General features: G+C 34.1%; 3 protein-coding genes and 1 non-coding gene across 6 annotated transcripts; 2 read left to right on the top strand and 2 right to left on the bottom strand.

The window, feature by feature from the left end:
- Positions 1-2,227: 2,227 nt before the first annotated feature.
- On the top strand, positions 2,228-7,120 carry LOC101499196 (cyclin-A2-4). 2 transcript variants are annotated; one of them, XM_004486653.4, is made up of 12 exons: positions 2,228-2,404; positions 3,051-3,371; positions 3,526-3,685; positions 4,174-4,331; positions 4,822-4,914; positions 5,109-5,242; positions 5,670-5,745; positions 5,916-5,992; positions 6,089-6,122; positions 6,225-6,374; positions 6,489-6,623; positions 6,716-7,120. In XM_004486653.4, the coding sequence occupies exons 2-12, from the start codon at positions 3,099-3,101 to the stop codon at positions 6,767-6,769; spliced, it is 1,344 nt and encodes a 447-aa protein (XP_004486710.1). In that variant the 5' UTR covers positions 2,228-2,404; positions 3,051-3,098; the 3' UTR covers positions 6,770-7,120. The 2 variants fall into 2 exon arrangements, with proteins under 2 accessions (XP_004486710.1, XP_004486712.1); XM_004486655.4 differs by having other exon boundaries at positions 2,230-2,404; positions 4,177-4,331.
- A 6,624-nt stretch (positions 7,121-13,744) lies between these two features.
- On the bottom strand, positions 13,745-19,466 carry LOC101499922 (phenylalanine--tRNA ligase alpha subunit, cytoplasmic-like). The gene is made up of 18 exons (XM_004486656.4): positions 19,289-19,466; positions 19,084-19,206; positions 18,900-18,992; positions 18,680-18,736; positions 17,644-17,699; positions 17,436-17,528; positions 17,201-17,291; positions 16,856-16,893; positions 16,715-16,753; positions 15,882-15,958; positions 15,719-15,803; positions 15,514-15,610; positions 15,121-15,217; positions 14,800-14,871; positions 14,572-14,638; positions 14,358-14,483; positions 14,124-14,178; positions 13,745-13,967 (listed from the first exon to the last, which is right to left on the bottom strand). Exons 1-18 carry the CDS (start codon positions 19,433-19,435, stop codon positions 13,914-13,916), a joined length of 1,467 nt encoding a protein of 488 aa, XP_004486713.1. The 5' UTR covers positions 19,436-19,466; the 3' UTR covers positions 13,745-13,913.
- A 1,004-nt stretch (positions 19,467-20,470) lies between these two features.
- LOC101500262 (D-glycerate 3-kinase, chloroplastic) lies at positions 20,471-25,166 on the top strand. Of its 2 annotated transcripts, none has more exons than XM_004486657.4 (12): positions 20,471-20,808; positions 21,495-21,868; positions 22,066-22,145; positions 22,252-22,303; positions 22,400-22,441; positions 22,542-22,620; positions 22,698-22,729; positions 22,814-22,882; positions 23,618-23,692; positions 23,856-23,972; positions 24,062-24,112; positions 24,442-24,865. In XM_004486657.4, the coding sequence occupies exons 1-12, from the start codon at positions 20,679-20,681 to the stop codon at positions 24,583-24,585; spliced, it is 1,245 nt and encodes a 414-aa protein (XP_004486714.1). In that variant the 5' UTR covers positions 20,471-20,678; the 3' UTR covers positions 24,586-24,865. The 2 variants fall into 2 exon arrangements, with proteins under 2 accessions (XP_004486714.1, XP_027187317.1); XM_027331516.2 differs by lacking the exon at positions 24,442-24,865 and adding an exon at positions 24,912-25,166 and having other exon boundaries at positions 20,495-20,808.
- On the bottom strand, positions 24,954-25,422 carry LOC101500577 (uncharacterized). The gene is made up of 2 exons (XR_003471327.2): positions 25,269-25,422; positions 24,954-25,166 (listed from the first exon to the last, which is right to left on the bottom strand). It is a non-coding gene; the product is annotated as an uncharacterized protein (transcript).
- Positions 25,423-25,428: the final 6 nt, after the last annotated feature.

Below are 25,428 nucleotides of genomic sequence, written 5' to 3'. Positions count from 1 at the left end.
TTTAGAAATACTTTTTTTTTTAAATGTTACTTATAATTAGGGAGAAAGATAGTAATTAATTAATGTATATATATTTGTATGTTGTTTTCATTGAATTATTTATTGTGAATAGATGTATTTAATGTTAATTTTTCACATTCTAATACAAATTAAATATTAATAATAGGGGTAGATGTGGAGAAAGAATAATAAATGAATTTGTTGATTTATATAAGGATTTATATTTAGAGATAATTTTTTTTAATAAATACTGATAATTAAGAACACATAAAATAATATTCTATCTTTTTCAAGGGTTTATATAAACAACGTTCAGTTGAGACAACTCGTTTAATATATTATTTTAGATGAAGTGGGAAGTCCCATTTTTTTTTACTCGGTTGATCTTTTCTATTAATCAACAAATAAATGGAGTGGAGTAAGTTGGTTCATTGCATCCATTTAAAAAATCTCTATGTTTTTCAATTTTTGTGTTAAGTAGTCTAGTGACTAGACTTACACACCTTAATTCCTCAAATATAAAATCGAAATAAATTATGGATTTTATCGTGATCCCTTGCATATCAATCAATGTCTATATAGCTATTTTCAATTCTTATTTTACTAACTCAATTTTTTTGTTAAATTTTTATTTTTGTTAAATGATTGGTAGCCTACATTGAATTTTAGTTGACTACTTTGAAAATTGTTTTGTTTTAATGAGCCAACTCACCTAAAGATCAATACATTTATTTTTTCTTTTGCTATTGACTAGTCAATTTTGTGGGTCAATCTACTCATCCAAAAGTGTGATAGGATGAAAATTTAAATCTACTTATATGAATTGACTTATGTTGCCTCAACTCATTTTAAAACAGGTTGGCGGAATCTACAAACACAAGTCAAAACATCTGAATTATTCTTATTTTGTCATTTCAACGATACTTCCTATACGTCCTATATATACACACTCCATTTATTTAAAACTAAGAGTGATGATTAATCTCATTTAATTTTTTTTTAAAAAAATTAATTGCATTCTCCAAATAATTTGTTTATCTCTGTTTATTTAAATTTTTTACTCTTGGGCCGGCCCAGTATATTCAAGTTTTGATCTGGTCTTTTGCCACTAATGTGACAATATGAATGTCTTTGAATTGTATCGGTGCATCTAGCTATCTGCACAATTGACTACAAATGAAGATTGAAGAAAAGTGCAATTTAAAGAGTTTCTTTTTTCAAATAAAAATATTTAAAAGAATTAGATTTACATATCTTGAGTTCACATTAAATGACACTAATATCCTCTATAGTTTTGAATAAACATTCACCTATCTTATATTCATTAAAAAAATATCATTTACTATATGACACATTTGAAATTTTCATTTTAATTTGTTAATGTACGACTATACATTTGATATTTACAATTTTAAAATGTATGATTTTGTTATTAGCAGTATAATCAGGGCGTGTATTCTAGTTTTTCTATTTTGTATTTTATGAATGAGAGATAAAGTTGAAAGAATGACAAGAACAAATGTTATGTACAATATTTTTGTAGTGAAAATGGATGTTTGTTCAAAATTAGAGAGGATATTAGTGTAATTTAAGGTGACATTAGGAGAAGTAAATGCAATTTTTTCAAAAACTACTATATATGTCATTTTCCAAAAATTGTTTTCAAAACAAAAACAATACACATAGAATATTAATATGAAACTAATTTTGGAGATGGAAAAATTAATTTTCTGACCTTATATTAATTTTAATAAAATTATTATTCTCTCAATTTTTTTATTACATTTTTTTACACGTGTTACATGATCGATCATAAGTAAGATAAAGCTAATAATAAAAATATTTAATTGCATTTTAAGATAAGGAGATTAATTTCATATATTATTGAAAATACGAGAACTAACACTATAATTAATTTTTTTTTTAAAATTATACAAATTATCCGTAAAATCTATCTCAACTGATTTTTTTTTTAAAAGCATGAAAAAAAATCCATATTTTGGTGTTCTTAGTATTTGAAAAATATGGTGATGTGTGTGTAAAGTAAGTAGCAGCATATCTTGACACACACTCAATGAAGCGTTACTTTGATGATATTGAGTCAACATAAAAGAAGGAAACCCAAAAGTGTAGTCAAATAATAATTTCTTTAAAAAACATTTTTAATTTTATAATTAAATTGTTGTTTCTCCAATGTTGTTTTTTTCTTCTCTCTGATAGAGATTTTAAACCAAATCCACATCCCGCTTTCCCTATTTTTCATTTCATAGCTGTTCTCAACAAAGACACATAATGTGTGTTTAGTACGAAGATAAAATTGGAACTGTCTCTTTCTTTCTTTCTCTCTGTTCTGTGACCTTTCATCTCTCATCTTCAATGGTGGAGCTTCATGCATAAATCTCAGGTCATTCTTCATTCTCAAATCTCTTTAATTAATCCCACATTTTACTTCTACTCTTTCTTTCTTTTTTTCTTGGTGGGTTTTTTATTGGGGTTTATCATTATTTGGGTCAATGAGAAACTTACCTTAATAGAGAAAAAAATTATAAAGATTGAGTCTTGGATACACATTTTCAAATGGGAAACTTTGACAAGATTTTTAATTTGAAATAAAAATGCTTTTTTTTTTCCTTTCCCATTTTCATGTTGCTGAAGGGTCAAGGGGAAGGGACCCAGTATCTGTTATTGTTGTCTTTTTTTTTTTATTGCTATTTGGTAAAAAAAATGTGTTTTTCAATTGCATGCTTCATTTTGAATGAACCTATATTATCTAATCAAAAGTTTGTATTTTTCTTTTGTGCATTTCAAAACATTGACTTGGAGATTGTTGAATGTACCAAGGAAAGTGTGTTTCTTTGATGTTAGGTTGTTGATCAGCTAAAAACTAAATAAAGATGTGTCTTTTATTAAAATATTGTTTCAATTTTCTTAATTACATTTTCTTGTTTTTGGTTACTTGATATTCATTTGAATCTATGTTTACAATTTACTAATGTATGCACATTGATGTTGATTCCTTTCCTAGCTCATAATTTGCTATTGCATTGTAGAATTCAAACATCAAGATTTAGTATCAGGTTCTTCTAGATCTTGTAGAGATGAAGAAAGCAAAGAATATCAGTTTGAAAGCTGAAAAGGTCCCGGTTCGATTAACTCGTGCACGGGCTGCGGCTTTAAGTGCAACTGAACAGTTGCCACCATTGAAGGATGTACCGCACGAAAGTCAAAAGCAGCCACTAGGAAACAATTCAAAAAGAGCAGTTTCGGATGATACATGTCTTCCGCGTAAGAAAAGAGCTGTTTTTGGGGATGTCACTAACATTCGAGGCGAAAATTCAAAGAGGAGCTGTTTAAATCCAACTACAATTCAGGTTGCCATGCATCCAATCTTCTGTAAATAAGCTTCAACCCATGATTCTTGTTTCGGTTTTGATCTTATGGTTGTTGTTTTGGTCTTGAAATGTATTGATGGATTCATATCTCAATAGTGGCTAAGCCATACCATGTAACTTCTGTGTCTGCCAGGCTAAGAAAAGGAAGCTAATTAACCCTGCTCAAGTCAATATTTCGATCAAGGTTCCGTCAGTTTCTCTGGAGCTACCACAATTTCAAACTGGCTCAAAAGCTGAGATAGTTAGCCAGTCATCTGGAATATCTGCTCATTCTTTGATTTCTAATAATAAAGGTTTTTCCTGCATATTATGATACCACATATTTTTTTTGTTTTTACTGTTTTTTAAGGGATCACTATATGAATGGTTCTTCTGAGGAATTCAAAGGACTGAATGAGCTTTCACAGTCTGAGGAGTATATAACAAAATTGTAAATAGAGCACCATTATGGCATATAGGAAATTAGTGTCCTGATTTGCAAACAAGTGTTTTGTGTTTTTCTGTGGTAAAATACACCTTTACTAACCTTACAATGTTATAAATTGTTATTTATAGCACAACTGAGTAAATATTTGAAGCAATCAAGCTTACTTGTAAAGAGAAAGTTAAAGAAAATCTGCTTCTTTCTTAATGTATTATAATAGTAAGAAGATTTTATGATTATATAATCAAATATAATACTTTTCACTGGGTTGATTAATCTGTTCATGACCTTCATAAAATAAACCAATTTTTATTTATTTAGTTGATGTAACTGTTGTGTTGCTATTTTTGCGCTCAGCAGCTTCGCAAACTGTTACAGCCAAGAAAGGTACTGTTTCTGAACTTCTGAACGCGTCAAAGGATCCAGATGTTCCTAATATAGATGCTGATATTGAAGATCCTCAACTATGCAGCCACTATGCCGCTGCTATATATGACAACTTGCGTGTTGCTGAGGTTTGTGCTGTAAATGCCCTTTCATTATTGTCTCTATCGACGTCACTTTTTGTTGAAAGTTACAAGATTATACTCAGCATTCAACTGACTCATTTCACATCCCAAATGGTAGTATTATATAGAAACAGAAATGTCCTTTCTTATATCAATTGCTCTATACAACAAGATTTAAGATGATGCAGCTCCTAAGAAAAAATTTCAACTTTTTTACTGCGATGAATTTTCTGAGTTTTAAGTTTTTTCATGTGTCATATACTCAATAATAACTAGCATAGTACTGTAGTACCATAAAATGTTTCACTGGTGTAAAAACAACCTTTGTCTGAATTTATGGCATATAGTTATGAACTTTATAAAATGCCTGGCAATTGGTAAAAAAACATATATTGAACTGAGTCATCGCTTTGATACTTAACCTTTCTGCAACTGTTTCTTTTTTTTTTTTCTTTCTTTTTATGCCATGTTCGCTAAAAAACATTTTATTTTTCAGCTGTCGAGAAGGCTTCCTCCTAACTTCATGGAAACAGTACAGCAAGATATAACTTCAAGCATGCGCGGGATACTGATTGATTGGCTTGTAGAGGTTTGCATTATTTGACTTTCTAATATTGTCACGGCATATTGAAACTACAAGGTGTTTGCTGAACTATATGAACTAAATTGAGTTTGTGAAGCTGTTGCTTCTGGTTACTTACTTACATTGATGTTTAGGTGTATACTGAGTTGACGAATTATGAATATTTCATCGAATTCCCTCGTGTTGAACTTCATTTTCAGGTTTCTGAGGAGTACAATTTGCTAGCAGACACTCTTTACCTTACCGTGTATCTCATAGATTGGTTTCTCTCCAAAAATTACATTGAAAGACAGAAACTTCAGCTGCTCGGCATCACTTGCATGCTAATTGCCTCGTAAGTTCTTGAATTCAAGGAAGTTGAACTCTTGTCTTCCATTATGGTTTTTCTGAGAAGACAACATAGTAACATACTGTATCCTCGTTTCGCTGTGTCAATGAATGGTCATTCAAGAAAGAGTTTAGCAAAAGTATTGACATCTAAATAAAACAGATAGACACATCAGTGTCTGTCTTTCCGCTACGCTATACCATAATATAAAGAGAATGCCAAAAGTAAATTGATCGTGCACTTGACAAGTTACCAGTGAATAGCTGAAGCCAGATATAAGCACTCTAGAGTCTAACTTAACTGTAGAAAATATACAGTCAGTTATTTATTTTTGTTCTACAATGTAACAACTATGATAATGTTTCAACATATTACTATATTGTGCATCCGTACTTAATAATGTTCTTTTGTCTTCTTTCGTATGTGATTGAAGGAAGTACGAAGAAATTCATGGCCCGCGTATTGAAGACTTCTGCTTCATCACAGACAACACATACACAAAAGAGGAGGTGTGTCTTGATCTTTCAACAATAAATGATTGATTCTTAAATGATTAATGCTGAAATACCAAGAAAAATATGAATCAAAACTGAAAGTTGAAATTTCATATGGATCACAACAGTTTAACTCTTATCTGAATTATTGGATCCCATATATTCAAAAGTTAAGTGACTAACAGGTACTAAAAATGGAAATTCAAGTGTTGAAGTCCTCTTCATATCAACTGTTTGCTCCCACTACGAAAATTTTTCTCAGGTACTTCTTGAAATTTTTATCTTTTAATAGTTCTTTACCAAAAAAAAAATAAATCCATGGATATCCTCTTATTTTAGTACATTCTTGGTTTCTTAGGAGGTTTCTTAGAGCGGCACAAGCTTCATACGAGGTGAAAAGATTGATCTGGTGCAATGATGCTTGATCTTCGATTGATTCGTTTTTTAGTAATACTTATTATTATTATTACTTGCCTACTGAAAAAAACATGCAGAGACCTAACATTGAGTTGGAGTACTTGGCCAATTACCTTGCTGAACTAACATTGATGAGCTATGGTTTCTTAAATTTCCTTCCTTCGATGATTGCTGCATCTGCAGTGTTTCTCGCGAGATGGACATTAGATCAGTCAAGTCACCCATGGGTTGGTGTTTATCTTTAATTCATGTTTTTCCTTCCATATGAAGAAGTTACGCAAAGGAAACATAACATGAGCTTCATTTGTATTCATGATGTTTAATGTTACTATCTTTTGCAGAATTCAACTCTTGAACACTATGCCGCTTACAAAGCATCGGATTTGAAAGCAACAGTTGTTACTTTACAGGATCTACAGCTGAATAGCAATGATTGCCCTTTAACCGCGATTCGCACCAAGTACACACAAGACAAGGTATGACAAAAAGAGAAGTTTTATGTTTCCATATAAATCTTGTTTACTAGTGATGACTTGCATGTGATCATAATGAGAATTTTTTGTTGCAGTTCAAATGTGTAGCAGCTTTGTCTTCACCAAAAGTGCTTGAAACAATGTTCTGAAGATGAAGAAATGAATGCAAGAGACCCCTAATTTGTAACAGATAGATGCTATGATGATGTGTACAAGTCACAGAAGGAGACTTCATCGTGTCTAATCTAATTCTACCTCCAAATATTCTTTGATATGTTTTGTATATACATTTGTATGACCTATTTGGTTGGGGTTCTTGCTTAGTTAGTTGTCTGATGTTTTGATTAAACACCAGAATGAAGCAAGCATGTTGCCAAGAATGTCTTGGATTCATTCAGATTCATATTCAAATGCTGTAATTGTTGTAGCAGTGACATGAGATGCCTTAGACTAATGTAGTTACTTCCTTTGGAAATTTTATGGTTGTTAGTTTTGGCTCATGTTCTGTTTCACTCACAAAATATTGTGTTTGATAGATGGATTATTTGATGGCAAGAAGATATGTGGACTAAAGATATATTATCTCTGTGTGAGAGGAAATACTCCATGTGAGAAGTACTAGATACTGATTCTTAATCATTGTTCAAATAAAAATATTATTTGGTACCAAGAAACAAATATATTAAGTTGGTTTATTGTTATCCAGAACTCCTATTTTTTTACATCTATATACATAGACTGATAGGAATAAATAAGATGTAAATAGGAATAAACCTTTATTGGTTTATTACAGGAAAAACAATAGAAAATAATGATGTTTCAGTTTTATGGTTAGGTTGTTAGTAGTTACTGTTTTATAGTTAGGTGGTTAGTGTTAGTTGGATCCTATCCCTTGTATAATCAGCCTATAAATAAAGGTTCCCACCCATTTGAAAGAATCTTTGGCAAAATTAGCAATTGAGTGGTTTATACTATTGTAGGAACGTATTCGCTTTGTGTATCTTTTTCTTTTCAATCAATAAAAAATTAAGGACGAATAATTCCCTTTCGCTATTGAGTTCTACCAAGGAACCTAACAATTGGTTAGACTTGCCGGATCATTAACAACCATGGGAAGCACGATGGAATCACGTATGACAGCAATGGAAAAGTGGACCAGGGAGCATGAAATAGTCTTTCTTGGAATGCGAACAGATATGGAACAATTGAAGGACGGCATGACAGAATTGAGAAGTGCGATGCAAGAATTGATCATAGCAGCAAAAAGAAAGACCCAAGAATCGTCCGAGATATCATAATCGGAGAAGAGTGTGAAGAATTCCAAGTAAGAATCAGAAGAGGAAGAAAATCCAGCCTCACATTGGTGGTTAAAGAAAGTGGAATTACCCACTTTTGAAGGAATTGATCCCTTTGGTTGGTTGAACAGAGCTGGAAAGTTCTTTACGATTCAAAAAATAACAACCGAAGAAAGATTAAATCTTGCGCATATTAGCATGGAGGGTGACGCCTTGCATTGGTTCCAGTTCTGGTTAGACAAAAACAAGAACGCGACTTGGGAAGGATTCTCCGAGGCACTTTTGCGTCGTTTTGGAGGGGAGCATCGCAGGTTTGTCTTCGAACATCTTGCATTTTTGAAACAATGTGGAAGTGTCGATGATTCATTCGCGAGTTCGAGTTACTCATAGCACGAGCAAAATCGGTTCCCGAAGAACAACTACTGGGTTATTTCATGAATGGGTTGCGCAAAGAGCTTCACGACCTTGTTCGACCCCATGACCCAAGAACTCTGGTTCGAGCGATGGAGGTGGCAAGAGACGTGGAAGATTCGCACAGGGAATTATGCCCTATGGTGTACGATGGGAATAGCAACAAGAAAATTGGGTTGCGCTACCAAGGAACCGGGTCGAGTGTGGTTCGGGCTAACCCGACTGTTGGAAAAAATGTTGCACCCACGGAATCTGGTAGGAATGGTTATGGGGCATCGTGCAGTGGCTCAAATCAGGCTGGAGGTACCATGCAGAGTCGGAATAGAGGCGCTAAACACCTTCCTTATCCAGAATATTTGAAGAGACTTGAGGAACGAAAGTGTTTTCACTGCAATCAATCATTTGAGCCTGGTCATCGCTGCACAAAGCGTAGTTTGCGTGTAATTCTGCTAACAAAATGAGGAGATCAATGAAGAGGGGGAGTTGGTCGATGTTGAGATGGAGAATGACTCTAAAGAAGATGAGGAATTAAAGGATGGACCATAATGCAAAGTTATGGACCTGTCTAGATGTTCTGCAGGGGGTATGACACAACCTCAAACTATGAAGTTGCAAGGGGTTGTTCAAGGAACGGCGGTGCTAATATTGATAGACAGCGGGGCAAGTCATAACTTCGTATCAACTAAATTGGTGAAAGGTTTGGGATTGTCCGTCGAACCGACAATCACATACACCGTCTGATTGTGGGATGGATAAGGAAAGGATACCCAAGGATGTTGCAAAGGAATTCAGATTCAGATGGGAAGCTACACGACTATTAAAGATTTCTTTTTGTTCGAATTAGGAGGAGTGGATTTAATATTGAGTGTTGTTTGGTTGACAACCTTGGGGGAGGTCAAAGTAAATTGGAGAACCCTCACTATGAAATTTATGGCACAAGGAGCTGTGGTAGAAATTAAGGGTGATCCTACGTTATCCAAGGCGCTGGTTTCACCTCAAGCCCTCATGAAAATGACCGAAATTGAAGCAGTTTCATTATTATGGGGTTTGGAAACAAAAGAGACATGTCAGGAGGTTAAAGTGCAACTTCCAGAATCAGAGAGGAAGGAATTACAACAGATTCTGGATGAGTTTTAGGGTGTCTATGCTGAACCTACAGGGCTGCCTCCTAACGTGACGTATATCATAAAATACCAAACCGAACGGGTGTTGATCCAGTTAATGTTAGGTCTTACCAGTACTCTCATTTACAAGATCGAAAAAGGTTGGTGATATGCTTAAGTCGGGAATAATCAGACCAAGTAACAATCCTTACTCAAGCCCATATATCTTGGTTAAAAAGAAAGACGACGGTTGGAGATTGTGTAGATTATCGCGCTTTAAACAAGTCTATTGTGTCGGATAAGTTTCCTATTCCGGTTATCGAAGAGCTGTTGGATGAATTGAATGGGGCAAGGTATTTTTCAAAAATAAATTTGAGGTCGGGATATCACCAAATCAAGATGATGAAGCAGATGTCCACAAAACAGCCTTCTGAACCCATCAAGGTCACTATGAATTTTTAGTGATGCCGTTTGGTTTAACCAACGCCTCAGCCACCTTTCAATGCGCCATGAACGATACTTTCCAGCCATATCTCTGAAAGTTTGTATTAGTTTTCTTTGACGACATCCTCATTTACAGTAAGTCCTGGAAGGAACATTTGAGCCACCTGAAGTGCATATTATACATTCTATAGCAACAACAATTCTATGCCAATTTAAAGAAGTGTGAATTTGGGCAGACCACAATAGGATACTTGGGGCACCTCATTTCTGAAAAAGGAGTGTCTATGGATCCCAAAAAGGTGGAAGCAATTGTAGATTGGCCTATCCCTAAGACAATCAAAGCTTTGCGGGGTTTTTTTGGGATTGACTGGGTACTATCGGAGATTCATATGCAACTATGGGAAGATAGCGCGTCCCTTGACTGATTTGTTAAAAAAAAGGGAATTTTCAGTGGAATTCAGATAGTACGACAACCTTCACGAAACTTAAAGAGGTGGTCACAACAGCTCCAGTGTTGGCTATGCCAGATTTTGATCAAACTTTCAGCATTGAGTGCGATGCGCCGGGGCGAGGGATTGGCGTTGTGCTTACTCAAAACAAGAGGCCAATTGCTTTCTTCAGCAAAGCACTGGAAGATTCCTCCCTTAACAAATCTGTATATGAAAAGGAGTTGATGGCATTGGTCTTATCGATTCACCATTGGAGGCCATACCTGATTGGGAGGAAGTTTATAGTCTACTCATATCAGAAAATTCTACGACACCTCCTTGAACAAAGAATCACCACACAAAATCAACAAAATTGGTTAGCCAAATTATTGGGTTATGAGTTTGATATTATCTACAAAAAGGGAAGCACTAATAGAGTTGCCGATGCTTTGTCAAGAAAATCTGAAGAGTTAGAGTTAAAAGTGGTGACTAGACCTCTTTGGCAGGATATAAACCTCATATATGAAGAGGTTAAGCAGGATCCTGTGCTAAATAAAATATGTGAAGACTTGAAGGAGAAGCCAGAGTCACATGGCAACTATACTTTGGAAAATGGAAGGTTGTATTACAAGGGGAGATTGGTTTTGCCACCAAAGTCTAGTTGGATACCAAAGTTGCTGCATGAGTTTCATACCTCTCATACCTCTCCGATAGGAGGTCATTCCAGGGTCTTTCACACGTACAGAAGACTAGCTCAATTGTTATTTTGGATTGGCATGAAAACAACAGTCAACGACTATGTTTCTGCATGCCACATTTGCCAACGAAGTAAGTATCAAGCATCATCTCCGGAGGGGCTGCTCCAACCATTACCGATTTCGAATGCAATTTGGGAAGACATTAGTATGGACTTCATTGTGAGTTTGCCTAAGGCCAAGGGATTTGACGCGCTGTTAGTGGTGGTGGATCGACTCAGCAAATATGGTCATTTTATTCTCATCAAGCATCCTTACTCGGCTCGCTCCATTGCTGAAATATTTGTGAAGGAAGTGGTAAGGCTTCATGGTATACCTGCTTCTATAGTAAGCGATAGAGATTCGACCTTCTTGAGTCAATTCTGGAAGGAGCTCTTCAGGTTGCAAGGAACTACGCTGAAAATGAGTACATCTTATCATCCTGAATTAGACGGACAAACGGAGGTACTTAACCGAACCTTGGAAACATACTTGTGTTGCTTTAGTACGGAACAACCAAAAAATTGGGCAGACATGGTACCATGGGCATAATATTGGTATAATACTAGTTTTCAACGGGTTGGCAAGTGTACTCTTTTTAAGAGAGTTTACGACATACCACCACCATCGCTAGCACGATTTGTACCCGGGAAAACTATAGTGGAAGCAATGGCACATGACTTGATGACCAGAGACGAAGCGTTGAGACAACTGAAATATCATTTGGGAAGAGCACACCAACAGATGATCAAATTTGCAAACCGTCACCGGAAACCCACCAAGGTTAAAGAAAGAGATTGGACTTACTTAAAAATCAGGCCTCACAGGCAGGTTACTATGCCAACACGACTTCATCCTAAACTAGCAGCTAAAGCATTATGGTCCTTATTTGGTGTTAAAACAAATCGGGACAACAACCTTTAAACTCCAACTTTCAACAGAGGCTCACATTCATCCGGTTTTCCACGCTTCACAATTAAAGTTGGTTGTGGGAAAACATGAGGTGGAAACAACCCTACCTACAAATTTACATGGGCAGGACCCTACGTATACGCCTTCATAGGTACTGGGTAGAAGAACCATACAACAACAGCGAGAACAAGTGCAACAAATGTTAATTCAATGGCAGCAAAAGCCTGTAGAGGAGGCCACCTGGGAAGATGTTAATACAATCCAAAATCAATTTCCGGAATTCAACCTTAAGGACAAGGTTGAACTTGAAGGGGAAGGTATTGATAGGAATAATGAAGATTTAAATAGGAATAAGCCTTTATCGGTTTATTACAGGAAAAACACTAGAAAATAATGATGTTTTTGTTTTATGGTTAGGTTGTTAGTAGTTATTGTTTTATAGTTAGGTGGTTAGTGTTAGTTGGATCCTATCCCTTGTATAATCAGCCTATAAATAAAGGCTTCCACCCATTTGAAAGGATCTTTGATAAAATTAGCAATTGAGTGGTTTATACCATTGTAGGAGTGTATTCGCTTTGTGTATCTTTTTCTTTTCAATCAATAAAAAATCAGGGATGAATAATTTCCTTTCGCTATTGAGTTCTATCAAGGAACCTAACATAGACACATTAGTTATTCTGTTAACTTTTTTGAATAGGAGTTAAATATGCAATAGATATTTATATTAGAGATGAATGAACTAAATATGATTTTTTAAGTTTTTAGCATTTAAAAATTCATATTTTTAATTCATCTTTTGTTAAGAAAACTAAATTTTTGTAGGGAGATTATTAATGTTATAATGTTCTAATGTTCTAGACATGATTGTATAAAATCATTCAAAAGTTGAATAAAATATATGAGATGACTTAAAAATAAGGACCAAAATTATTAATAGAAAATATTTAAGGGATCAATATTTGAAGAAAAATTTTAGAGGAACTAAAAGCGAAAAATGATATATTTATAGAGATAAAAAATTTATTTAACCCTAAAAGTTATATCATTATATACCTAAAAAGTTAAAGATACCTCAACATTTTCAGCTGTTGCAATTGCTACAACAACCACAAATAAATACATATGAAATTTATTTTTCTAATTTTTAACAATATTTTTGATAACTCGTTATTTAATGAGGCAGCATTTAATTTTGAATTGGATAACAATAAAATTATTAAATACAGAAAACTGCCCCCAATTTCTAACACATGGATCTGCCCATGCGATATTTACTCTAAGGGGTGATAGTTCGATCATATAGTGTTCCCTATAAATGATGAGTTGGTGTCAAAGACCAATCTTATCAACTGCTGGAGAATTCAATTTATTTTTAGGGAATAATGTAGCTGTAGAGTCGTGCTGCGGAAGGCACAAGCTCAAACTCATTCCGGAGGAAATACTAGAAAAAAGGGGTAAAGATCTTCTCTGTATTCATGCATGCTTGAACTCTTAATGCAATCATTTTTCTTTATCTACTATCGTTATCATGTTAAACCTTGCTAATTTCAACTTGATCGACTTGTGAAGCTCTAACAATGACGTTGCACATGGAAAATCCAAGACTCGTTATGGTAGAGTTAGGCTTGCCTACTTATTGTAGTAATAGATGAACGCCAATGTAACTTAGCACCAGTTGCATGGAGAAGAAAGTATTTTGTCACCACTGATATAAAGGATTTGTTCAATTGGTAAAAATTAAAACATGTCATTGCTTTTCACTATCATATAATTTTTCCACACCAAAAGAAATTGCAATTGAATAACTTTCCCATGTCTTATATATATCCAAACCAAAAGAAAAATGCTATTACTTCTCACAAAAGAAAAAATTTCGTACAGAAATTGAACTAATCCGCATGTATTGTTTGATGATAAATAAAAAATTATGAACGACAAGACATCAATTAGACATGAATGGATCACTTTAGTCGATTCCAAGTCGACATATTGGATTTTTCTTAATAAGGCCAAGATCCACCTGCAAAAATACATGGTTTAGGATAATGTATTAATATGACTTTGCAAATTCAAAAATCAGCATTTCATATAAGAACCCATGAAATAAGTTTGATGCATTTAAAAAGACCAAATAAACAGAGTAGTTTATTCAGCTAAAATAATGCCATAACAATACCTTGTGTCCAAAGAGATCCCTGATGTTATCTATCCCATACATTATCATTGTTGGCCTGTTTTCATGTAAAATAACAAGTTAACATCAATTCAATGACGTCCATCAACATGTTGTATTGTATTTTCCCTATATTTTCATTAGATTTGAATAAAGCATTGTAAGAATTTAAATTTTATAAATCAATTCATTTCACTGTTAGCAATGATTATGACGTTCTCAGTGTTTTGTTCTCACCTTTCAAGAGAAAGACCCCACGCAATAACTTGTACATCTTCAGGAAGTCCCATCGGCCGCAACATTTCAGGTCTAAACATGCCAGAGTTTCCAACCTCTACCCATTTTTTAAAGCCTTCATGGTAACTGTTAAGAGCACTTACTTGATTTATATGCAGTCCAAGGAAATCAATCATCAAGATTACAGGTCAAATAATCATTACCGAATACTGACCTGAAAATCTCCATGCTAGGTTCTGTGTATGGATTGTAAGCGGGCTTGAATTTCAGCTTCGTCATGCCTGAACTCAATAAAGAATTTTTCATCTAAGATCAATAACAGACTAAATGTACTCCTAAAACCTGTCTTTGATAAACTTGGTTGTGGGCAATAATTATTTAACTTAAAACATAAATTTGGCATTTAACTCATATCAAGTTTTTCATTATAAGAGAGCATTACCTAAGCGTGAGAAGAAATCATGTAGAACTCCTATTAAGTCACAGAGAGTGAGTCCTCGATCACATACAAGGCCTGAATCAAAATGCAAAATCATGGCATCACAAAAATCAATAAATTTGTAGGAAAAAAATCAGTTCTGAGATTAAAGCCCTGGTGCAGAAAAATATAATCGAGTAACTCCCCACCCCTCTTTAATATGATGTGTAAAATAAAATCATAATTGGACCATCAAAGATAAATTGTTTTCATTAGTACAAAGGGTCGAAGACGAACAATTTAAGAACTAAAACCCTGATCCCAATAACTTAGTAGCCCACGTACCTTCTATCTGGTGGAACTCGGCAAGATGTGTTCGGTCAACTGCTTCATTTCGGAATACACGATCTATAGAGAAATATTTTTTCGGAGAAAATGGTTTCTGCATAAACATTAAAATGGCACACAAAAATGATGCAAGCTATAGCGTGCAAGAACTTAGAAAGTACAATCACTTAATTCTGTGGAAATATCCAACAAGCAAAAACCAGAACACAGATGCACAAAGTAAAATAGCTTAATCCACCTTTAAACCATAAATACATATAACTTGCAAATTTAAATTAAAAATCTGAAACTAAAATGAAGATACTAGGAGGTCTAATGGCCCCAAACATAACACAATCATATATGCATTCACAAAAACATGATACAACAAATTCAAACACAGATACATACCTGTGCCAGCTGGTAAAGCATCCTGGAAGAAACAGCAGTGGTGTGGGTCCGCAGAAGGTTTTTATTTGCTTCCTCTCTTTTCCAGTCGTATGTGTATCTACCAAGGAATTAAATTGTAACGTTACCCTCAGAAAGCAATTTGAACTTCAGTCTATCAATAAATAGCTTGTGTTTAAAAGTGTATTGAGGGTGCTCAAGCTCATACCCCCTAGACCCATAACCACCATATTCATGAATTTGCTTCACCCGCTGAACATAATCTTCAGGCAGTTCCTTTGTTGTTGAAGGAGCTGCAGATGTATAACATGTACTCAAGATGGAAGCAAAGGAGATTTGACTAGCATTGAAATAAGAAGGAATTTACTAACCATCCAAAAAGAATGTGTCATGTGAATCGCGAGCTGGATGTTGTTGGGGCTGGAACAAAGAATCAAAGTTCCAGAAGCTGCCATTTAAAACAATCATATGTGAAGTTTACAGTGAGAGCAGGCATGTACTGCTACTCGCCATACTACACACACTAAGCAATATGATTCATGTAATTCAGAAAATGTATACATTTATGACAGTTACTTTAGTCATGATGTTCTGATGCATTATTCTAAAACAGTTTTAAGTTTCTTTTCATGATCTCAGGTCACCACTGAAGGAACTTCTCCACAAACACAAGGTGTTCTCAATCATAAAAAAGAAAAATTACTTCATTATCACCTTGCCATCATTAAAACCAAAGATTTTGGCTATTTTCAAATTGTTCCACAACATCACTCTATACTCGCTGAAACACAGATTAAAGTGATTCAATTCAGTGCACCAGGAATTTGGATTCAGCTTTTATATTTTACGGCTGCAATCCAACAACTCCCAGAATATCCAAAAGTTTGGGATTTATTTGATTATCACTTCTACTACGGATTTATTGAAGGCATCAGGCTGCAAAAACTTCTAAATATTTGATTTTTTATATGCTTGCTTGAAAGCATGCTTAAAGAGCACAAAATTTGATTTGCATTGTCATACTTTTGAGAGTTATTGTTTTATTGCAATTAAATTTATTGTTATTTATGTTTTGAGCATACTTCGTAAATCAAGAAAGTCACTAGGATTGGACTACTGATGGGGGGGTTTGATATAAATTTATTGTTATTCCACTATTGCACACCAAGATATAAAAAATTATTGACATGGAAACAACAATTACCTGCTCTCAACATAATTATTTGTGGGCATCTCCTCAAACCTGCAACATTATATTACCATCATAAAATGTTAAACTCAAAGGTTGAAACAAATATTTACCGCAAAAGACACCAGGCTTTCACATGACAAATATTAGACTCACCCCATACAGAGGAAAATCTGTTTTATTTGACACCGTACCTGAAAATGGAAAATTTCCAGAACTATTAAATACAAAAATGATCAAATATGTTTGGGATAAAAACATAATCAACAACAAAAGTGTTCTCTTTTTCGCTCAACTAAATTGATCAAATGACACAATTTCACTGTAAAGATTGGACAGGTTTTGCTTATGTTTTCCTGAATATGAATTTTTTGTTGTCATTTTTCAGTTAAGTCTCTCTCTCTCTATATATATATATGTATATATATATATATTATTTATATTCAGTTAATCTAAAGGAGATTGGGGAAACGAGGAAGATCAGGGGAAATATCTCCTTGCCTTTAAGAGTGGATGAAGATGGCCACCCTCAAGAGGCTGACCTTTAGCACTGTAATTGTACTCTTTGAACTCTAATTCCTTCCACTCGCCACTGCAACAAAGTAACAGGGTATAGTCAGAGTTTATAAGATATGATGCAAATTCACTAAAAATGTTTTGCACAAAGTAGAAGCTTGAAGGGTGTTAAAAACCCCCCAAACCCCGAGTTTAGGTTCAGTTTAAGCAAAAACAGTACCTCTGAAAATTATCTCGAGTTAAATCAGTGACAACCTTCTTTCTTTTTGGAGCATAGCTAGGACCCTTTTTCACTGAGTAACCTTTCCAAGTCCTAGATTGTAAGATATCAATAAAAATTTCAATAATGAAAGAATAGGCAAATCATTTACACAATATTCATTATATCGGCAATTGTTTGAAGAACAATCAAGTGAAATTATTATTACTGTGGAACAATAAGCTTTCTTGCTTTGAGTGCTTTGATATCATCTGAACCAATGCCCTGCATTTGCAACATACAATAAAATTTGATATGAGATATGAAGAACTTACAGGGAAAACTGATAAAGAAAAATGATAAGTAGCCCTGTATATAATTAACATAAGGAGGAAACAAAAAGGTAAAGACAAAAATCTCCTCAAGCAAATAGGGGTGTCCATAAAACTGGTTTCCATCACCACTCACCCATGAAATTGAGTGCAGTCACACCTCATCATAAGTCATAACTACAGAGTAAAGAGAATGAAAGGTCTCAAATCCCCTCTTCCAACTTTCTATACCTGTACCAGTCTCACATATGCTCCACACAAAAGCTTGCCACTTTCGCCAAGGTATTATCACAAACCCATGAGTACAGACCTAGTCTATAGGCATATCGCTAAAACACATATTTCAAGAGGTTGGTAATTTGATAAAAAAAAAAAAACTAGACTACCCTGCCACCTGGCGTCCCCATCAACAATCAACAAGTGCATGCTATCAAAAATAGAAATAGACCAAAAAAGGGTAGGTTCCATCGTTTCTATGATTAGTTTTTAAATGGTGAGGTCCTCTCTATACACCGGAGCCACTTCCTTCATTGAATCTTCATTTCATCAATGTTATTGTGAACTTGTGGGTGAGTATGTTAAGAATAATGAGACTGGAAGTGAGCTATCAATTCCGTATCGTATTTAGCAATGAAAGGACAGGTTAACAGCAATTTCCAAACAAGCATGAATAGAAATTGTCAAGACTCCGCTTTAAAAGTTGAATGCAAAACCAGGTAAAGAGGGTGATTGACTTTAATGAACACATAATATTTCACATTACCACTATTATCTGATTTAGGAATAGACAAATTTGACTGTATCTCAGCATTTAACCTACTCAATTCTAATGGAACATTAGCATTGGCAAAACCTCTAGTTAACTCCTCACAAGCCTCAACACAGTTAAGAAATTTACTAACAAACAAAATCATTCATGCTAGTAGTACACACCTGTCCCTGTTGTATTTGAAGAAGCAGGTCTTTAACTCTGTCTTCCACATGTTCGACCTGCAGCAAGAAATCGGTTTATGACAAATATTTCACAAACCATAAAGTAACTCTCATCTCAAATGACAAAGTAAACCAAACATCAAGATACAATAATTTTGAAATTATAATCAAACAAAATACCAAAAAGTAGGAAATTTAGAAGTTAGAATAAAGAACATACCTTCTTAGATATGAGTTGTTTTCCCATCTCCACCCATTTATTCTTAGCAGCCTGAGCACAACCTATCTTGAAGACTGTAGGACCCAAATTTTTCTGCAACCATAAAACAACAATTAAAATACATTTCAAAAACAGTTGCAGAAAAAAGAGTGTAAATTGGAAGGGAATAAAAAAAAAAACGAACCTGAAGTTCATCTCTGGAGATACCCTGAGGTGGAATAGCCAACATTAGTTGAACTTCGGGGGATCCAACGTTAGCATAATTGTTCCCCTCATCAGTTAGAACCCATGTCTCCCTCTTAATGTCCTGTCCACAATAACCAATCAAGTTTGTTATAATACGATTTCCGTTTTATACATTGGATTTTGAATATGATAAAGTTACCTACCTCGGCATCGACGTATCTGAAACCATGGAGACTCTTAATGACGTTGACTATTTCATTGTGGTCAATGCCGCGTTCGGCTGCAAAATCACCTGAATCTCTAATTTCATTGTTATTTTCCAGGTAACCCAGAACTGCCTCTTCCGCCATTCTCACTCACACCTCTCTTCTTCTAACACACTTACCCTATAAGAATCAAACGCTAATACATTTGGTTTGGGCTGGCCCAATACTAATGTCACTCATTTTTGTATACCCTATAGTTGGGGAAAATTTACCCCCTATAGTCAATTTTTCAACACAAACAATATTATTTACAAATTTAAATTCTCTATATTTTCTTAAATACTTAATAAAATATTTTACTAGTTATAGACCTGCATCAATACATATGCCTTCTTTTACTGTATTTTTGCTAAAATATTTTTTCATTAGAGTTAATGTTTTATACAATTTAATTAAATAAGAATACAAAATTATAATTACTACAATAAAAGAATGAGATAGATGAATAGAAAAAAATATTAAATAGTTGACAAAGTCTTGCAAGGTGAGACTTTTTAAATTGATAACATAACATAGTGAACATAAAAAAATAGAGAAAGATAAAACATAAAAATATATTAAAGAGACAAAGAGACTAAGAAATGTTTGTGTGATTTTTTAAAGTATTTTCTAAACAATTTTTTTTTTTTTCTGAATTCTTTGCATACTATGATCAACATATAAAGTCAAATATTAAACATGAGTATTCTTGAATTCTGATTAAAAATTTAATTTTTAGCAGTTTACTTTTAAGTTAGAAATTTAAATCTTCAAATTTTATTTGAGATTAAAATAAGATGGACACTATAAAACATATATTTTTTTTCATATACCATTATAAAATAAAATTGTAAATATAAAAAATGATTTGATATTTAATAAATAAAATGCACTAATTTTTATGTTTGACTAAATTAAATGCACTAATTTTATTTCTTGTAAATAGTTTAGTGGTGTCGACTCTCAAAGAAGAGAGAGTCTCAAGAAGGTTATTTATAGTTTTTTACTCTATCGTGATTTCGCCATGGATGAAGGTAAATTTACTTTTTATTATGTGAGAATCATATTTTTGTACTTGTTGTCAAAATGATTAGAACTTTATAAGGTTTTCATACTTTTTATAAATTGTTACGTAAACCATATGAAGACAAAAACGCGCAGAAATCCAAACAGTAGATAGATAGATAGAATTGAAATGAATTGAATTGAATTGAATTGCATATATAATATTATTTTATTTTTTCTGGTGCTCCATTTCCAATTTCCAATCTGTGAAGTTGTTTGTTTGGCCAAGAATACGTGGCGGCTAAGCTTCGTTGCTAATTTTTGTGTTGCAAATTAGAGAAAAATGGCGACTTTGAATGTGTTCTCTCAGACACTGCACCCTACAATTTCATCTTTTTGCTGTTTTTCTAATTCTAACAATTCTAAATTTCATTTCTTTTCCAATTCCCTTTCCTCCCACTTCTCAAAGTCAGGTACTTTTTATTCCAAATTCAATTTCAGTTATTATATCTTCCTGAAATTTCGAATTGATGATATCCTACTAATATTAAGCTTGTTTGGTAATGCATGCATGTCACAAAACTCTGTTTCTGCTTCAGCTTCATAGCAAGTTCTCATCTTTGGTATTTAAATTATAGAAACAGTATTAGAAACTATAGTTTCATGCTTAAATGCTATGCTTTTAGTAAGCCTGTCTTTACTTACCTCTCATCCAAAATCGGATAACTAGGGCCCTTTTCTCTTGAGAACCATATGGTTGAGACAATAAAAAAGCTATACTTTTACTAACATGATGATGTGGCACAGGTGGTAGATACTTGTGTCTCCTTAAACATTTGGTTGGCGAATCAATTCAAGGCTGATGCCTATGAAAAAACACCTCGTGTGATGTTAGCGCTTTAAGTGAATCTCAGTTATCTCGAAGACTAGATATACACGAAGATATAATTGGGTTTACCCCAAAAGCAAAAGAACTACACTTTCTCATGATGCTAGAATTAGTCCACCTAAATATTCCTTCGCCATACGTGATTCCAGATTAGGCCTAATTATTTAGGATTAGAATTAGCAGTCATATCAATTAGGCCTATATTGTAATCAATTTAGTTCATCATATGTCATCTAAATCTTCAGTTCACAATGACATTACTTCCTGCAGGCAGTGGAAGTTCATGGATGCAAAGTAGCTCCCCTGCAGCCAGCATTGAGCACAAGAAGGGTCCTGTATATTCAGTATTTCCTTCAACACCTGCCCAAGTTTCCTCTGTGCAAGACCTGTTTGAATTTATTTGCTCAGGACCTTTGGTTGAAAAAATTGGTTTGACGCAAGAGAAGGTGGCCGAGTCTATAGATAAGTGGTTATCGTATGGGCGGCAACTATGCAGACTATTTCAGCTTAATGAATTGTTTTTGACAGAGCCTCAAAAAGTTAGGCTTTATCATTACTATATACCAGTCTTCCTCTGGTGTGAAAGTGAGATTGTTCAGCATCAGTCCAAATTCAAAGATGAAGAAGATATACCTCCATTAGTGGTACATATATATATGGCTTCCTTCAATTCTTTCACAACCTTCTGCCACTTAGTTTTTTTATGTATGTATTTGTGTTATGCAGCTTATTATGAAGGCTTACATAAGCTGTAACTGTAAATATAATAACTATAGGATTTTGTAAGGAAAATAAATGTTTAAGGCCTTCATATTTTTTTTTTTCATTTTGTATGATTCAGATTGGATTTAGTGCTCCTCAAGGCTGTGGAAAGACAACCCTTGTCTTTGCTCTTGACTACCTTTTCCAAATGATTGGCAGGTAGGCTTTAGTTTTGAAGTAATGATTCATTAAATTTATCTTTGGTTTTGATGACTATATAAAAAGAGATATATTAAAAAATGGTACTATATGATAAAATTTTCAGGAAGTCAGCAACAATATCGATAGATGATTTTTATTTGACGGCTGAAGGTCAGGTATACAGAAGCAGTTTTCTAATATATATTTTTCGGTTAATACTCCTCCATCTCGCTCTTTTTCTTTTTGGATGACAAAGTGTGTTTGGATTGTAGAATAAACTAAGGGAAGCTAATCAAGGAAATGCACTTCTTGAGGTAATAATTCACATATTTGAGAAGTAGCCAACCAAGTATAATCTAAGGCCATTATGATAATGTCGACTAAAATATTTTTTCCTGTCTTGTTTCGTTACAGTTTCGTGGAAATGCAGGAAGCCATGATCTTGCTTTTTCTGTTGAAACTCTGACAGCCTTAACCAAAATGTCCAAAGAAGGTGGCTATCTGTACTCATTTTCCCCCCTCTAATATATTGTATTTTAAGTATAATTTGTTGTTATTTGAAGTATCCAGGTACCAAGATGAAGTTACCAAGATATGATAAAGTAAGGGCATAAATTGCATACTTGGGCTATTTAAACATTTTTTAAATTCGTAGTTGCTAATGGTGAATTGCCTGGTTTTTGAAGTCTGCATTTGGTGGGAGAGGTGATCGGGCTGATCCATCGACATGGCCTGAAATTGAAGGGCCCCTAACAGTAAGAGAATCTTCAATTGTAACTTTTAAATTGCTTCTAATAGGTCTGGTTCAATTAGTAAAAAAATGATACATCAGAGACAAAAAAAGAGAAAAAAAGTCTGCTATTTTTTTACTATCAATATTTATCTTCCGTTCCATTGAATATAAAAAAAGAAACACAATTAAATTTATGAACTTCTTTGAAAAATACATCTTTGAAATAATTGGATTTGCTACCAAAACTCAAAGTGTAATAAGTGAGGCATTTTGAAAAACCTTATTTGGGCTTATCTTGTGATATAAGCACTTGTATAAGTCTTTGAAAGAGCTTATAAAAATAATGTATGATATACCTATAAGTTTGTTTTAGCTTATTTGGTTAAGCTCCCTAAGATAGTTAATGAAAACTACTTATGTGGAGCTTATTCTCATCCAGTCATCCCATCTTCAATTCCCATTCACCACCAAATCCTATTTTATTAGTGAAAACAATTGTTGGGAATGCAAATACCTCTTAATTGTGCAAATCCAAATGTAAATAGCTTGTAAAATTTAATCATTGACGACATAAGCTCTTATATGAGAAGCGTTTATTCAATAAATAGTTAAGTTGTTTGCTCAGGTACCCCAAGATAGTTGGTAATGTAGTATTATTCTTTCCATGAAACAATTGGTCTTTATCTCATGTGAATGTATATACTTTCATAAATAAGTGTTGATTCTTCCATTAACAATGCATAGACGGGCCTTTTAGGTTGTGTTGTTTGAAGGCTGGATGCTTGGTTTCAAACCCCTTCCAGTTGATGCTGTAACGTCCGTTGATCCCCAGGTTAGGATTAGTAAAGTATCTTTTTGTTTCTTAATATACGCATTGAGTTTATGATACTGACTTATTGCTTATGCAAATTCTCCATCCTTTTCTTATAAGGGGAGGAATTGGTAATGAGTTTTGATTTTGTATAAAGAAATAATAAAAAATTCTCATTTTTCAGCTAGAAACAGTAAATAAAAGCCTTGAAGCTTATTATGATGCATGGGACAAATATATAGATTCATGGATAGTCATTAAGATTAAGGACCCAAATTGCGTCTTTCAGTGGCGCTTGCAGGTAGGTTGTTTTTACATCCTCTTTCGGAAATTACAGTGTTCAGAACCTGGTTGTAACAACATCCATGCATTATACTGTTAAAATTGCAGGCTGAGATTGCAATGAGGGAAGCAGGCAATCCTGGAATGTCTGATGATGAGGTCTGTTACTCACATGCATTTATGTTTTGAATTTTATTTTTTTTTGTCTTAACCCTTCAGTTTCCATGGGAAAAGGGTCCTGGTAATCCAAAGTTTGGCTGGAAGGTAAGAAAAGTCTGGCTAATAATTGTTCCAATCAAGGTTTGAACTTGGGTACACTCGATCAATTCGATCTTAACTGAAACTCATTTAACTACTTGAGCTCGTCCAACTACTTGGTTATTTATTTATGTTTTGATTAAATATGAATATATGAATGTCTATTTAGTGCATGCAACATTATCCTTCTAATGCCTGAAGCAAAAAATTTCATGGTTTGTGCACCCCAGGTGAGAGATTTTGTTTCTCGCTACCTGCCAGCATACAATGCATACCTTCCTACACTTTATTCGCAGGGTCCGAATGGATCAGATCCTCAACATCTACTATCCATCGAAATAGACGAAAAGAGAAACCCAATCCTAGGTGTCTAGTTTAACTAGATGATAGGATATTGCTGGCTCTTCCATTCTTTGAGAGAATCTGAATGGCCACTCGGCGTTGATTACTTTCATCACCGGTGGATATAAGTCAATGTATCAGCTCTATTTTTCCTTGAAATGTATAGAGAATATTTTTATCAAACACATAATAAGGCCTAATGCTTTCTAGTTTTTCTTATGGAATAAATGGCTATTGGTACCACAGAAAATAGAAACATGGACTACTAGTTATTGATAAATGTATTATTAGCGAAAATCATGATTATCATCATGCGAGTGATCTCGGCACTAAATTTCTCCTACTGCTTGTTCTGCAGCACTTGCTTTCTTTAATAAAGGATTCAAATGTTCTTGAACAATGTCACAACAAAAACTCAAATTTATTGCAAGTATTTAAAGATTATTCATTAATGGCTCCCAAAATCATCATTTCATACAACAGCAGCGATGAAATGTAAACTCGGCATAGGCCTTTTGGAAGTTTGGCAACCTAGGGACAGCAACAGCAGGTGCGTTCCGAGCAACACTTGCAACTCTCATAGCAGCAAAAGCAGCAACAGAGTGCATAGAAACTGAATCAAATAGTCAACTGATCAGTGTGTTATGTGTGAGAAAGATAATTTTGGAAGCAGAAAAAGAAAATAAAGAAAATTGGAATCTAAAGATGTACACACCAAGCATAGAGGCTTCCTTTTTCTTCACGGCGCATGCGAATACGATCATCATATGATGTTTGCTGCTGTGCTGGTGCTGGTGCATATCCCATTATATTTTGGGAAGAGTTGAAGGAGATTCATGTAACAACATTTCCCTTAATATATATATATATGTAGG

Source organism: Cicer arietinum, chromosome 1 (genome assembly GCF_000331145.2).
Source record: "Cicer arietinum cultivar CDC Frontier isolate Library 1 chromosome 1, Cicar.CDCFrontier_v2.0, whole genome shotgun sequence".
NCBI classification, from domain to species: domain Eukaryota; kingdom Viridiplantae; phylum Streptophyta; class Magnoliopsida; order Fabales; family Fabaceae; genus Cicer; species Cicer arietinum.
The sequence above is the reverse complement of the archived record's forward strand: the minus strand, read 5'-3'. Positions and strand labels throughout refer to the sequence as shown.

Coding starts and splice junctions, on each gene's coding strand:
- LOC101499196 (XM_004486653.4), top strand. CDS start 3,099: ATGAAGAAAGCAAAGAATATCAGTTTGAAAGCTGAAAAGGTCCCGGTT. Junction 3,686..4,173: donor TTTGATTTCTAATAATAAAG/GTTTTTCCTGCA, acceptor TTTTGCGCTCAG/CAGCTTCGCAAACTGTTACA. Junction 5,993..6,088: donor ACTACGAAAATTTTTCTCAG/GTACTTCTTGAA, acceptor TTGGTTTCTTAG/GAGGTTTCTTAGAGCGGCAC.
- LOC101499922 (XM_004486656.4), bottom strand. CDS start 19,435: ATGGCGGAAGAGGCAGTTCTGGGTTACCTGGAAAATAACAATGAAATT. Junction 15,959..16,714: donor AATAATTATGTTGAGAGCAG/GTAATTGTTGTT, acceptor TTTAAATGGCAG/CTTCTGGAACTTTGATTCTT. Junction 14,639..14,799: donor TGATTTCTTCTCACGCTTAG/GTAATGCTCTCT, acceptor TATTGAGTTCAG/GCATGACGAAGCTGAAATTC.
- LOC101500262 (XM_004486657.4), top strand. CDS start 20,679: ATGGCGACTTTGAATGTGTTCTCTCAGACACTGCACCCTACAATTTCA. Junction 22,730..22,813: donor AGTTACCAAGATATGATAAA/GTAAGGGCATAA, acceptor TGGTTTTTGAAG/TCTGCATTTGGTGGGAGAGG. Junction 23,973..24,061: donor TCTTTCAGTGGCGCTTGCAG/GTAGGTTGTTTT, acceptor TTAAAATTGCAG/GCTGAGATTGCAATGAGGGA.